Raw genomic sequence first — 13,424 nt, 5'->3', positions numbered from 1 at the left:
TGGGCAGTTGACCTCACCGTCCACCAAGACGGATTCCTTTCCCCCAAATTGAGGTTTTAATGGGAAGCTGGAAACAGTTGTAATGTCCTGCGGTTTAAGGAGATATTTATTCTAAATATGCAATTCTCCCCATCCAGCCAAACATTTCCCCCCACCCCCCACTGCTCCAGGGAGAACAGCGCCACCTACTGTGGTCAGTGCGGTTCACTATGGACTTAAATTGTGAAGAGAGAGACCCCACAGTACACCCGTCACTTGTGTTTTTGAGGCCGGAGAAAAGAAAATTCTGCATCATGCTTTGAAGAGGGTTTATGGACACCAGTTTAACATATACAGTAGATAGATAGATAGATAGATAGATAGATAGATAGATAGATAGATAGATAGATAATAGATAGATAGATAGATAGATAGATAGATAGATAGATAGATAGATAGATACCTAGCTAGCTACCTACCTATCTATCATGTCTGTCTGTCTGTCTGTCTGTCTGTCTGTCTGTCTGTCTGTCTGTCTATCTATCTATCTATCTATCTATCTATCTATCTATCTATCCATCCATCCATCCATCCATCCATCCATCATCTATACATATATATTTTTAAAAAAACGTATTTGGAATTTTTTAAAAAATACCTATTTTGCTTTTTTTGATTTTCTTCAATCACAAGATAAGGTCAAGAATAAGAATGTTGCATAAAGCAGACATTCGCCAAACAGTGGCCTGTGGATGACTTGAAACAAAAAAAACCTACCTTCAAACAACATTTTCACTGGGATTTTGGGGCCCATCATCCTGCTATATCTGGAAGGCCTTATTAAGTGATTTGGGTTTAAATCTCATATCTGGCCATCTGTACTGCATTGTTCATATTTATTTTTATCTGTTTCTCTGTCTCTGTCTCTGTCTCTGTCTCTATCTATCTATCTATCTATCTATCTATCTATCTATCTATCTATCATCTATCTACCAGTTTCTATCTACCGGTATCTATCTATCTGTCTGTCTGCCTGCCTACCTACCTACCTATCTACTTACCTACCAGTGGTGAAATCCAAATTTTTTTACTACTGGTTCTGTGGACGTGGCTTGGTGGGCATAGCAGGGGAAGAATACTGCAAAATCCCCATTCCCTCCCCACTCCTGGGGGAAGGATATTGCAAAATCCCCATTCCCACGCCACTCGGGGGCCAGCCAGAGGTGGTATTTGCCGGTTCTCTGAACTACTCAAAATTTCCACTACTGGTTCTCCAGAACCTGTCAGAACCTGCTGGATTTCACCCCTGCTATCTATCTATCTATCTATCTATCTATCTATCTATCTATCTATCTATCTATCTATCTACCTACCTACCTACCTACCTACCTACCTACCTATCGTTTCCCATCTTTATTATATTTAAAATTAGTTCAAGGTGTCGAATATATCCACCACCTCTTCCTTCTCCTATTTTTCCCCACAAAAACGATCCGGTGAGATGAACATTCAGATTAAAGTCTCCAAAATTTGGATCTCGTGCACCGCATACTGAATTACAATTGGATCAATCATCTTTCCATCTCATTAAATTACCCTTGCAAGGACAGAGCATCTTGACTGACAGGAGTGTCTGAAGACCGTGATGACAATGGTGCAATCAATCTCTCTTTCTCTCTCTCTTTTTTTAAAAAATTTGAGTGGCATGCTAGACTGCAGCATATACCATGCTAGGCTAGGAATAAACGGAGTAGGAGAGCTGAGAAAAAAGTGAGTTATAGGAATCCATTCCTTGTCTTTGCACGCTGAGTGATGCAAGAAAGGTCGTAAAATCGGGTCAAACTCGCTTCAGAAATGTCTTACCTAACAAGAGACATGTTGGCCTCAATTGAGGTCGTAAATTGAGATTGCTACCTAGTAATCTCTAGGCCCCCTTTGCTTCGAGACTCTGAATCTAATGGCCTTTTTGCTTTTCGGTTAGGGAATTGCTTCAAACGAGAGCCGGCAGTCTACATCTTTCACAATCAAGAGGGGGAGCCGAAGAAACAAGGGGGTTCAAGAGAAAGGAAGCTCCCTCCCCTCACTTGCTTGCCATCCCACTCACCCAGGGGTGGGCTGCTAGGGGTTCGCAGGGGTTCGGGAGAACGTCTAGCTAAGATTCTGTGCAGTTCGGAGAACCCCCAAATCCCACTCCTGGCTGGCCCCACCCAACCTGCCCCTCCCCTCCCAGGAGTTCCCACACGGCTCGTTTTGGATACGTAGAGGCTCGGGGAGTATGAAAAATGGGCCTACCGGAAGTTTGGTAGGGCCTCTGGAGCCTGGGGAGGGTAAAAATACCCCCCCACCGTGGTGCAGGAGGCCGGCTAGGCCGCGCCCACCATGGCCACGCCCACTCAGCAACCGGGCAGAGAACCCCTTGCTAAATTTTTTGAAGCCCACCCCTGCACCCACCCTATGCACCAGAGGTGGGTTTCAGCAGGTTCTGACCAGTTCTGGAGAACCGGTAGCGGAAATTTTGAGTAGTTCGGAGAACCAGTAAATACCACCTCTGACTGGCCCCGCCCCCATCTATTCTCTGCCTCCAGAGTCCCAGCTGATCGGGAGGATTTTGCAGTAACCTCCCCTGCCAGGCCCACCAAGCCACGCCCACCAAGCCATGCCACGCCCACCAAGCCACACCCACAGCCTCCTTCTCTAGGCTTTTAAAAAAATATCTGATGATTAGACAACTCAGCTGGGATCGTCAGAGAGGCTTGTTAAAAAATGCTTTGAAAAGTCTCTCTGACGATCAGGCAACTCAGTTAGGATCATCAGAGAGACTTTTAAAGCATTTTTTTCTGCAACCTCTTCCGGGGAAGAGGTGGTTCAAAAAATGCTTTGGAAAGGCTCTGACGATCCCAGCTGTGTTGCCTGATCGGCAGAGGCTTTTCAAAGCATCTTTTTTGCATTTGCAGAAAAAATGCTTTGAAAAGTTAGAAAGAAAAAAAAAAGTTGGCCACGCCCACCCAGTCACATTATTCCCCCCACCACCAAGCCACACCCACAGAACCGATAGTAACAAATTTTACATTTCACCCCTGAGCTGAAATGTATGCAATGGGAGGGGGGCAAGAGAGAGTGCGGGTGGGGAAGCACCTTGATTGGAAATCAATCTCTGACCCAGTGAAAAACAGGACTGCTGTTCCCTGCCGAGATCAAAATAGACAAGTGGACGGTTCTCAGCTCACCCACCCACCCACCCGCCACTTTCCCCAGGACCACTTTGGAAGAAGTCCCGCAAGTGTGAAGTTTACATCTCAGCCTTGCGACGAAGAATCTCCTGTGGGAGGCGAGAGCGAAAGGTACCATCTGCCAAAGTTGTGCGCGCACAAGGGTTGCACATACAAGGCAGTCTTTGTTCAGCTGCAAAGTCTCGCTCGGCCCCGTAGAGACTGCCGGGGGCTGTTGCTTCTTTTTTGGCATATGTCGGGGGGGGGGGGACCCTTCTGGCATGGACCACCGCCTGGCTGGGGGAGGTCAATCCCGCTCGGTTCTCCTCCTTCTCCTCCTCCTCTTCCCCCCTTCTCCCCCTCCCTGCAACTTAACCCACAACCCTTTGGTTGGGTTCAAGAGAACCTCTTGCAGAATGAGAGGCAAAGGGAAAAAATAAAAAAGTCTTTTGCCTGTGGCAGGACCCCTTTGAGAAACTGGAGCAAATTTCCCTCTGAACTGGATTTGGGGAAGGGAGGTTGGGGGAGAGGCCTGTGGGAATAGCCAGGGCAGGAATTTGCCTAGACCTTTTATTTATTGAAAGGTCTAGGGAGATTCTCCATCATCCAGGTCACTCACGGCTGTCTCAAAAGTGCTTTTCCAAAAGGCAACTCAATTTTCTTAGTGATTGTAATTTTTTTCCCTTTGAAAACATTTCGCTTCCCGTCCAAGAAGCTTCTTTAGCTCAGTTCAGTTTTGTCTGTCTGTCTGTCTGGTCTCACTCACCGCGACTCTGGGCATGCCTACAAAACCTAACAACAAGGAGAACCCTAAAACACTCAAGCATAAATGAAAGAGAAAACAGGAAAAATCCAAGATTGCCAACAGGGCAACTTTTCCCAAACTTCTTCAAGAGAAGGAGAAAGGCTGCAAAGATTTTTTTCAATGTTTCCCTCCTCAGTTTCCCTCCTGAGGCTTTCCTGCAAATTTGGCAGGAGGGGGGGGATAAAAGGGGGGAGTGTGTGTGTGTTGGGGGGGGTGGAGTACCAGGAAGGCAGGAGAGGAAATGAGCCAATGCCAGACAGGCTATTCATGCAGACTCCTAACTAGGAAACAGTGCAACAGTACAAAGGTTCCCCCATGAGAATTTCTCCCTGGTTTATCTGAATTTTTACAGCAAGATACAGGTGTCCCCCGACTTACGACTACAATTGAGCCCCAGATTGATGTTGCTAAGTGAGAAAGTTGTTTTGTCCCATTTTATGACTTTTCTTGCTCCGTTTGTTAAGCGAACCACTGCAATTGTTCAATTAGTAACAGGATTGTTCAGCGAATCTGGCTTTCCAACTTCACTGCGGTTGCTCAGTTAGCGACATGGTTGTTAAGTGAATCTGGGCTTCTCTATTGATTTGCTCATCCAAAGACCGCAGAAGGAGATCAGGTGACCCCGGGGATGCTACAACCGTCATCAATATGAATCAGTTGGTCGAGCATTTGTATGTAAATCACCCGGCCATAAGGATGCTGCAGAGGTCATAAGTGTGAGAAACGGTTCTAAGCCACTTTTTCCCGTGCCATTGTAACTTTGAACGGTCACTAAATGGACTGTTATTAGTTGAGGACTAACTGTAGAAGTTTGCACACTAAAACCCTTTAGTGAGTTCATGTATTCAGGTGCTGCACAATAAATTGTGCATGTGATGTGATGATGAGGGGACTGGAGACTAAAACATATGAAGAAGAACGGTTGCAGGAACTGGGCATGGCTAGTCTAGTGAAGAGAAGGACCAGGCGAGACAGGATAGCAGTCTTCCAATATTTGAGGGGCTGCCACAGAGAGGAAGGAGTCATGCTATTTTCCAAAGCATCCAACAAGGAATAATGGATGGAAACTGCCCAAGGAGAGATTCAACCTAGAAATGAGGAGGAATTTTCTGACAGTGAGAACAATCAACCAATGGAACAGAAGTTGCCTTCAGAAGTTATGGGAGCTTCATCACTGGAGGCTTCCAAGAAGAGACTGGACTGCCATCTGTCAGAAATAGTGTAGGGTCTCCTGCTTGGGTGGGGGGGGGTTGGACTAGATGACCTCCAAGGTCCCTTCCAACTCTGTTATTCTGTTAATCACTGGAGGCTTTTAAGAAGAGACTGGACTTCCCTCTTTCAGAAATGATGTAGGGTCTTGCTTGGGCAGCGTGGGGGTGGGTGGGTTTGGGAGTTGGACTAGATGACCTCGAAGGTCCCTTTTTATTCTTGTTATTCTGTTTTGATAGGTTACAGAGACCACTCGGAAACCCCTTCTAAGGGGGGTCAGGACCCGAGCCACCCGGTCCTTCTCCCATTTTTCTTTCTTTCTTTTTCTTTCTTTCTTTCTTTCTTTCTTTCTTTCTTTCTTTCTTTCTTTCTTTCTTTCTTTCTTTCTTTCTTTCTTTCTTTCTTTCTTTCTTTCTTTCTTTCTTTCTTTCCTTTTTTTTTTTTTTGGCATTCCGTTTGCATGGAAAGGGCCGCTTTAAGAGGCCGGAGGAGACCCCCCCCCAGGTTCTGGCTCGGCGAGATTTGCAGGCAGCCCTTCGCTCTCGCCTTCCAAAGCTGGCGCGCCTGGCATATCCAAGCTTGGCACAGCCTCGTTTCCTGCCTTTGGCGCGATTGGCTGGCACCCGATCTCCGCCTTAGCCGGGCAGGCGGGACCCTCGCCTTGTGGGTTAGACACGCCGAGCCCAGCACGGAAGCTCATTGGAAGGCCGGAGGGTTGATTGATGTCTGGGGCTGTTTGCAGGGAAGAGAAACGGGGGCGGAGTGTGTGCGTGTATGGGAAGGCATTCCTACGAGGCTTAGTAGCTGCCGAAGTTCCTTGCGCCACCGGGCGCTCCAGTTTGCCTTTTCCCTTTGTATATATAGCTATATAGATATATATTTGACTGCTGCTCCGTTTTCTCTGTGTGCTCTTCTGCTGATCCCGTTTTCTTCTCTCCTTCCTTGCCTCCTCTTCCTCCTCCTCCTCCTCCTCCTCCTCCTCCTCCTCCTCCCACCACTGCTCCCTTCTCCTTCTCCTTCTCCCTCTCCCTCCGCCCCGTCTTCTCCTTCTCCTCCTCCTCCTTGGAAACCACTCTTCTTTAATAGGGAGAGCCTAGTGGTTAGATCTGCAGCTGGATGGATGGTTATGGGGAAAGGGGCAAGCGCGCAAGCCCTCGGACTGACCCACTTCTTCCTCTTGTGGCTCTCCATCTTCCCCGCAGGTAAGGAGCGCCGGTTCTCTCTTCCCCATCTAACTAACCCCCGTCCCCTTTTGTTTGTCTGCTTTTGGGTATGTGTTTAAATCTTGGAAACTTTCCTTGGAGGAAAAAAAGGGGGGGTCTTTTGCAAAAACCCTGCCCCCTCACCCCTCTCCAAGGCCCCCCGTCCTTTGGCCCTTGGCTCCCTCCTAGAAAGCATCGGAGGGAGCCGGGTGGCTTTTTAAACCCAGCCCGGATTCCCCTCCCCCCTCCATCCCAGGAAGATTGCTTTTTTTAAAAAATAATAATAATAAACATTTTTAAAAAATGCCTCTCGTATAGTATTCCTTCGCTCGGCCTTTGTCTCTCGCCTAAAACGGAGTTCCCCCTTCAAGGCTCTCTTGCGAGACGCAGAGAGAGCCACAAGCCAAAAAGTCGATTTTGAAAAGTTTGGAAAGGACCCTTCTGGATGGTGGGTTGATTGAAGCTTAACTGCGGGTGGGGTGGGGGATAGTCTCCTTCCAGCCTCCCCCCCCCTTGGTCCTGCTTTTAGAAATTTGGGGTGGGGGAAACAAAGCCACGGGCTGATTTTGTAGGCAGGCAGCCTCTCTCCTTCGCTTCGCTTAATTCCGTGATGGGGCTTCCTAAAAATCGCTTTTGCACGGTTCCGGCTGCCGTTGGAGCATTTAATGCGGATAAGAAGTTTAGGCTTTCTTTTCCCGGTGGGTAAATTCGGAGTGGTAGTTTTTGAGACCTCCCGAATCCTTCCACGATCTCTGGACCCTTGTGGGGGGGGGAGGGTGATCTATGATCTACCCCAGTGGTTCTCAACCTTCCTAATGCTGCGACCCTTTAATACAGTTCCTCCTGTTGTGGTGACCCCCCCAACCATAAAATTATTCCTAAAACCATTGAAAATATGTGTTTTCCGATGGTCTTAGGCGACCCCTGTGAAAGGGTCGTTCGACCCCCAAAGGGGTCCCGACCCACAGGTTGAGAACCACTGATCTATCCGAAAGATCCCTCTTCCTCGGAGAATCTGCTGCTCCTTTCACATCTCTTCCTTAGCAGGGTCCCTGATATGTTCCCCCGGCCCCGAAAAAGGCTCCATCGGAGACCCCCCCCCTCCACCTCGCCGTTTAAATCGTGGGTTTTTAACGACCAAGCCTTTCTAACTCGGGGTCCTTTTCAGAAGTCGCAAGGGGGGGGCGCCCTCCCCGCACCCCCGGTTTCTTCCCTGCTCATCGTTTAGGAGAGATCCCCGGTTAAGCCTTCTCCGAGGTTGTTTATAAGAGTTTTGCAAAAAAAACAAAAAGGAAGCAGGCGGAAATCACTGCACGCGACCGTCGCTTTTATTTTGAATTTGATTCAGGCTTGGCATCTCGGAAAGAAATTTACCATTTTATTTTATTTTATTGCATTGTATTTGGGGTGGGGGGTGGCGTGGGGGAAGAAGATGGCGCCGTGGACCTGACAGCAGAATTCACTTGCTCCGTTTGGATGCTATTTTAATTGTTTTTCGCAACTTTTGGGGGTGGGGTGGGGGGTGGGAGAAGACGGGAATGAAACAGAAGGGAATGGACATTTGGACACCCGCTTTTTTGGGGGGGGGCTGTTGGTGGCGGGAAGAAATGTATGGAAGGCTTTCCCGGCTGGAACCTGTTCTTGTGCTGTGAAGCGCTTGTTGCCAGATGTTGATCTACGTGTAATAATATTTCAAAGGCCGAAGAAGGAGGACAGCTGTTGGGGGAAAAAAATAATACAGGCGCCGGGAATGTTTTGATCTCTTGATTCCCCCTTCCTCGCATCTCACTTGCCTCGTTCTTGTTTATTTGCGAGCTTTCCTTCGTTTGGTAGCAGACGGATATTTGATTTCCAGAACCCCTGCTTTCTCTCTCTCCTCCTCCTCCTCCTCTTCCTCCTCCTTCTTCTCTTTTGTCTCTTCTCTGCCTCCTCCTCTTCTCTTCTTTTCCTTCTCCTTCTCCTTCTCCTTCTCCTTCTCCTTCTCCTTCTCCTTCTTCTTCTTCTTCCTCCTCCTCTTCCTCTCCTCCTCTTCCTCCTCCTCCTCCTCTCTTCTTCTTCTTCTTCTTCTTCTTCTTCTTCTTCTTCTTCTTCTTCTTCTTCTTCTTCTTCTTCTTCTTCTTCTTCTTCTCCTTCTCCTTCTCCTTCTCCTTCTCCTTCTCCTTCTCCTTCTCCTTCTCTCCTTCTCCTTCCTTCTCCTTCTCCTTCTCTTTCTTCTTCTGCTCTTCTTCCTTCTTTCTTCTTCCCTTTTGTCTCTCTTCTTCTTCTCCTCCTTCTCCTCCTCCTCCTTCCTTCACTTTCTTCTTTTCTTTCTTCTTCTACTCTTCTTCTTTCTTCTCCTTCTCTTCCTTCTTCTCTTCACCTTCTCCTCTTCTTTCTCCTTCCCCTTCTTCTTCTCTTCCTCCTCTTCTTCACCACCCAACCCCCACCCCCACCACCACCCTCAGTTTGTTTTTACAAAGTCCGGGAAAGGAGTGAATTTTCAGCATCGCAGCTGAAAAACGCCATCTGTTTCCAATGAATTCCCCCACTGCTTTTTCACAGCGTTTCTGGCAGATCCTGCTTTGCAAATTCCTGCATGCTTGTTTTCGTTGGGGGAGGGGAGCGTAACTTCACACTGGCGGAGTTGTTCCCTTCCAAAACTCTCCAATTTCTCGTGGCCGCTGGGCTTGCTTCCCCACCCCCCTCCTCCCCACCGTTTACTCCAGGCGATGGAGAGATGGGGGACACACACAGGAGAAAGGGGTAATGCGCGAGGGGTAATTTGTCTGCTGATACAGGCTGCCGAGTAATTTTTTTTAATTTTTTAATTTTTTTGCAAAACCTCCCCTTTGCGGAGGTGAGAAATGATGACTGCCAGGGAAGCATTTTTTTTTTTTTTATTAGAAACAAAGACCATCCAGTTTATTAGCACCTGTGTGTATGTCTTGCTTGAGTGGGCAGACAAAATAATAATAATCATCCTCATCGCTGGGAACACCAAGTTGACAAAAGTTCTTGCAAATGAAAAGTGGGACTTTCAGATCCAAACAGACAGACAACTGGCCCGCAATACGCCTGGCATCGCTATTGTGGAAAAGAAAAGAAAAGAAAAGAAGAAAAGAAAAGAAAAGAAAAAAAAAGAAAAGAAAAGAAAAGAAAAAAAAAGAAAAAAAGTCTGGTCCATTGATATTGCAATAACACCAGGGGATGCACGGATGGAAGAGAAACAGCTAGAAAAAAACGAATGAAATATCTGTGATTTGCCAATTGAAGTTGAGTGATTGTGAAGGAAGAAGTCCATGGGTGTACCAATAGTAATAATAGGAGCCCTTGGAGCAATACCCAAAGGGCTGCCTAGATACATGGACATTTTGAACTTATTAGACCTGAATATTCTGACTTTGCACACAAAAAAATTCTTACTTGGAATGGCCTGTATATTCAGATGCTACCTTAACAGCTCTTAGGCCCTTGGTTAGGACTTGAACTGTGAAGTTTTAACCAGTTCCAGACTACAAATCGAATTGAAGAGTAAATCTTAATAATAACAACAACAACAATCTCCTGGCTTATTCTGAGTCTTTGGGAAGGACTTGATAGGTGGATAAAAAATGCCAACTCCTGTTTTGAACATCTGGCTGACTGTGCCACGAACGCTAATCGCTCCCCTCCCCACCACCATTGTTTCTTAACTTTCACACTTCGCTATAATTCTCATGGAATGGGTAACAGAACCAATCATCCTTTAGGAAATAGCCGTAGTCTTGCGTTCCTTAAACAGCCCATCTCCATCTATGGGAAGGGTGCTATGGAGTCCAAGCAAATCCAAAATTCTTTGTGGGGGTCCTTGGTGCTCTCGGAGTTTGGTGGTTGTTTGTTGTTGTTTGAAGACGTTTCATTACCCTAACTAGTAACATCATCAATGCTAGTGACGATAAGTGATGAGGTTACCTAGTTTGGGTGATGAAACATCTGCAAGAAACCCAACCAAGCTCGGGAGAACAGCCAGGACCTTTTCATTCCCACCCTGAGCCACAGATATTCTCCTTTATTGGTACAAAATTCTTTCCTGGTGAAAACTCACATCATGTTCCAAATCGCCCTGCAAGAAGGAACTTGATTTTTCGATCCAGGGTGTGTTTGTGCATCTATTTCCTTCTTCTCAGCCTCAGCAGCACCAAATAGGAATGAATAATAAAAGAGGTTAGGGTGGAGGTGGGGAACTTACAAAGTATTCTTTTGACTTGATAGGGTTGTTGTTTTTTTTATGGGGAGGAAGGGAAAGGATCAACAAAGAAATCTTAAGTCTCCTGTAGAACGTTTTCTAGACCTTGGTTGGTTGGGTTCAAATTCTCCCCGATTCATCTTGGTTGTACAGTCGTGGCCAAAATTGTGGAAACCTTTTGGGAAAAGTGTATTAACACCACTTTTTTTGGGACTAGTACCATAAAATTATATATCAATGGAAAGATAATTTAATCAAGAATGTAATGCAATAACTTTTATGAAGGATTTGCTTTTGGAATACAATATAAAGAAGAAAAGGGAAATATGTAGAAAAAAACGAGATATACAAAAATTATCACCATGTCAGTTAATACTTAGTTGGGTAACCTTTAGCATGAATTACGGCCTTACGATGTCTTCCCCATGGAGTGAACCAAGTCTTTGAGTTCTGCAGCTGTTATCATGTGAAACCAAGATTGAACGATGGCTTCTATTAACTGGGTTTTTATTGCTGGGTCGCTTCTGACTAACAAGTTTCTTTAGTTGGCTCCATAGATTTTCAATTGGGTGAAGGTCTGGGCTATTCCCAGGCCATTCCAGCAGTCGAATAGGATTATCTTGAAACTCCCCCCAAATAAAGTGGTGTTATTAGCCATCAAACCTCAAAAATACACTTTTCCCAAAAGGTTTCCACAATGTTGGCCACTACTGTAATCTCTTTTGGAGAGCAGGTAACTAAAAGAGTCTTTCTGTTAATTAAAGGGGTTTTTCTGGCAATGGATATATTTGTGCCTTTGTTTCTCCTGCTAGGTCCAAACTACCTTTGAGGTATAGTATTTTTCCTGAGGTTAATGGCCCTCTTCATTCGCTTCAGATAACTAAGACCCGTGAAGATTTTTTTTTCAAGGTCTTCCTAGACCTCTTCATTACTTTTATAAAGTTATTTTATCTCTGTTTAAAGTCTGGGAAGCCTGCAGCCTTCAACACATCTTGTGGCAGCTAATGCTCTCTCTTGTGGGGTGGGGAGGAGGAGGGAAGAGATGAGAATTTGCAAAGGGCTTATGGTTCTGATAAATTAGTGAGTCTCTAAGGTGCTGTAGGGCTGTAGTCACCCTGTATTAAATGACACCCCCCCCCCTATTTCTTAGCAACACTGCTATAAGCATTGTTTTCTTCTTCTTCTTCTTTTTGAAAAAAAGATTCCACTTTCAGTTTCCTTTGTAGGAATATCATGGCCGCGATTTACCAATAAACAGCTCTAGGTTGCGTATTGCATCATTGTTCCTTGATTTTGCAAAATGCAAAATTCTTGATTCTGGGATCCCAAGAGATTTTTTTTTCTTCCTTCTCTTTCTTTCCAAACTTTTCCTTGAGTAATCTACAAGGGGGTCAAGAGAGGTTTGGGAGAGAAGGAGAGAAAAATTAAAAAGTCAAGACACGACTTCGAGCTGAGAGACATTCGGTTGAAAATAATTCCTGAAAATGCAAACCTGAAGAAGCTTCTTGGGATGAGAAGCACGAGGAAAAACAAAACCAAACCAGAAAGTCCAGTTGCCTTTTGGAAAAGCACCTTGGGGACAACCATGACCTGGATAATTGAGCATCTCCATAGACATCCTGTAAATGCAGTTGTTCCCCGTGTATTTTAATCATGTGTCTCCCTTCAGTCACATTGGGTAGGACCCGGGGGTGGGGGGTGGGGGTGTCTTGGGGGAATGCAGGCTTTGGAAAGACAGCTCTCAAACTTTTGAGTAACTGGGGGGGGGGGTTCCAGGTTATGCAGTTCTAGCCTACAGAGGCCACAGGAAATGTGCCCGTCCCCCCAAAAAAATCTGGGGGCCAGGAGCAGAATCCTGCTTTTGATGGGCTTAACAATGTTCTTTCTCATGTTTTCAGGTATGGTTTGCATTATTGGATTCCCTGGTGAAATATGGGTGCGGCCGCCATTTGCCATATTTTGAGAGAACCTGCATATGTGGTACTCCAGCCGTTGAAAATATTTCTCATATTTTGTTTGACTTTCAATTAAATGCCCCCCTTTAGGCTTAAATCTTTATCATCCCTTTTGGAAAGAATAGCCCATCAGGATTCTAAGCACACACTGCCAATTTTCCTCCCGGGTTTAGACGTACATATTGTGTGTAGGATTACTAAGGTCCTGATCCCATGAATCCGATGACATATGGAACAAATAAGGGGACTTTGTGAGAGGGATCCATTTGCATCTATATGTATTTTTATCGCTTTATTTCTTCCTTATTCCAAAATTAGACACTGCACTGAATTTTATTCCATTCCATTCCATTTTCTATTCTATTCTATTCTATTCTATTCTATTCTATTCTATTCTATTCTATTCTATTCTATTCTATTCTATTATTATATTTTATTATTTTATTTTATTTTATTTTTTATTTTATATTTTATTTTATTATTTATTATTTTATTATTTTATTACCGGTACTTTACTTTATTATTTTATTTTATTGTTTTATTTTATTGATTAGTCAATCAATCAGTAATCTACGACTACTTCTGCTACTTCTGTGTTTCCCCAAAAATAAGACCCTGTCTTATATTTTTTTGAACCCTGAAATAAGTGCTTGGCCTTATATTCGGGGAGGTCTTATTATTTTGGGGCGCGTGGAGCAAGATGGGGCTCCTCTTGCTGTCTTACCTGATTTCTACCTCTGTCTCCCTAACCCTAACCAGAGGAAATGGCAGGGACTGGGTGTGCATGCATTTAAATATTTTCAGTGCGGGCTTATTTTCGTGGGGAGGGTTATTTAACGCATGCTCTCAAAAGCCTGATTG

At 45.2% G+C, this 13,424-nt stretch overlaps 1 protein-coding gene across 1 annotated transcript in view; it reads left to right on the top strand.

The window, feature by feature from the left end:
* Positions 1–6,246: 6,246 nt before the first annotated feature.
* Positions 6,247–13,424, top strand: part of RGMA (repulsive guidance molecule BMP co-receptor a) — a 38,045-nt gene continuing 30,867 nt past the window's right edge. The window contains exon 1 of the mRNA XM_070953695.1: positions 6,247–6,404. Coding sequence (XP_070809796.1) covers positions 6,323–6,404 — 82 coding nt within the window. The 5' untranslated portion in view covers positions 6,247–6,322. The remainder of the gene's footprint in view (positions 6,405–13,424) is intronic.

Source organism: Pituophis catenifer, unplaced genomic scaffold (genome assembly GCF_029215685.1).
Source record: "Pituophis catenifer annectens isolate HBS135680 unplaced genomic scaffold, rPitCat1.0.hap2 SCAF_14, whole genome shotgun sequence".
Classification (NCBI taxonomy): domain Eukaryota; kingdom Metazoa; phylum Chordata; class Lepidosauria; order Squamata; family Colubridae; genus Pituophis; species Pituophis catenifer.
This window is presented reverse-complemented; position numbering and strand designations above follow the sequence as displayed.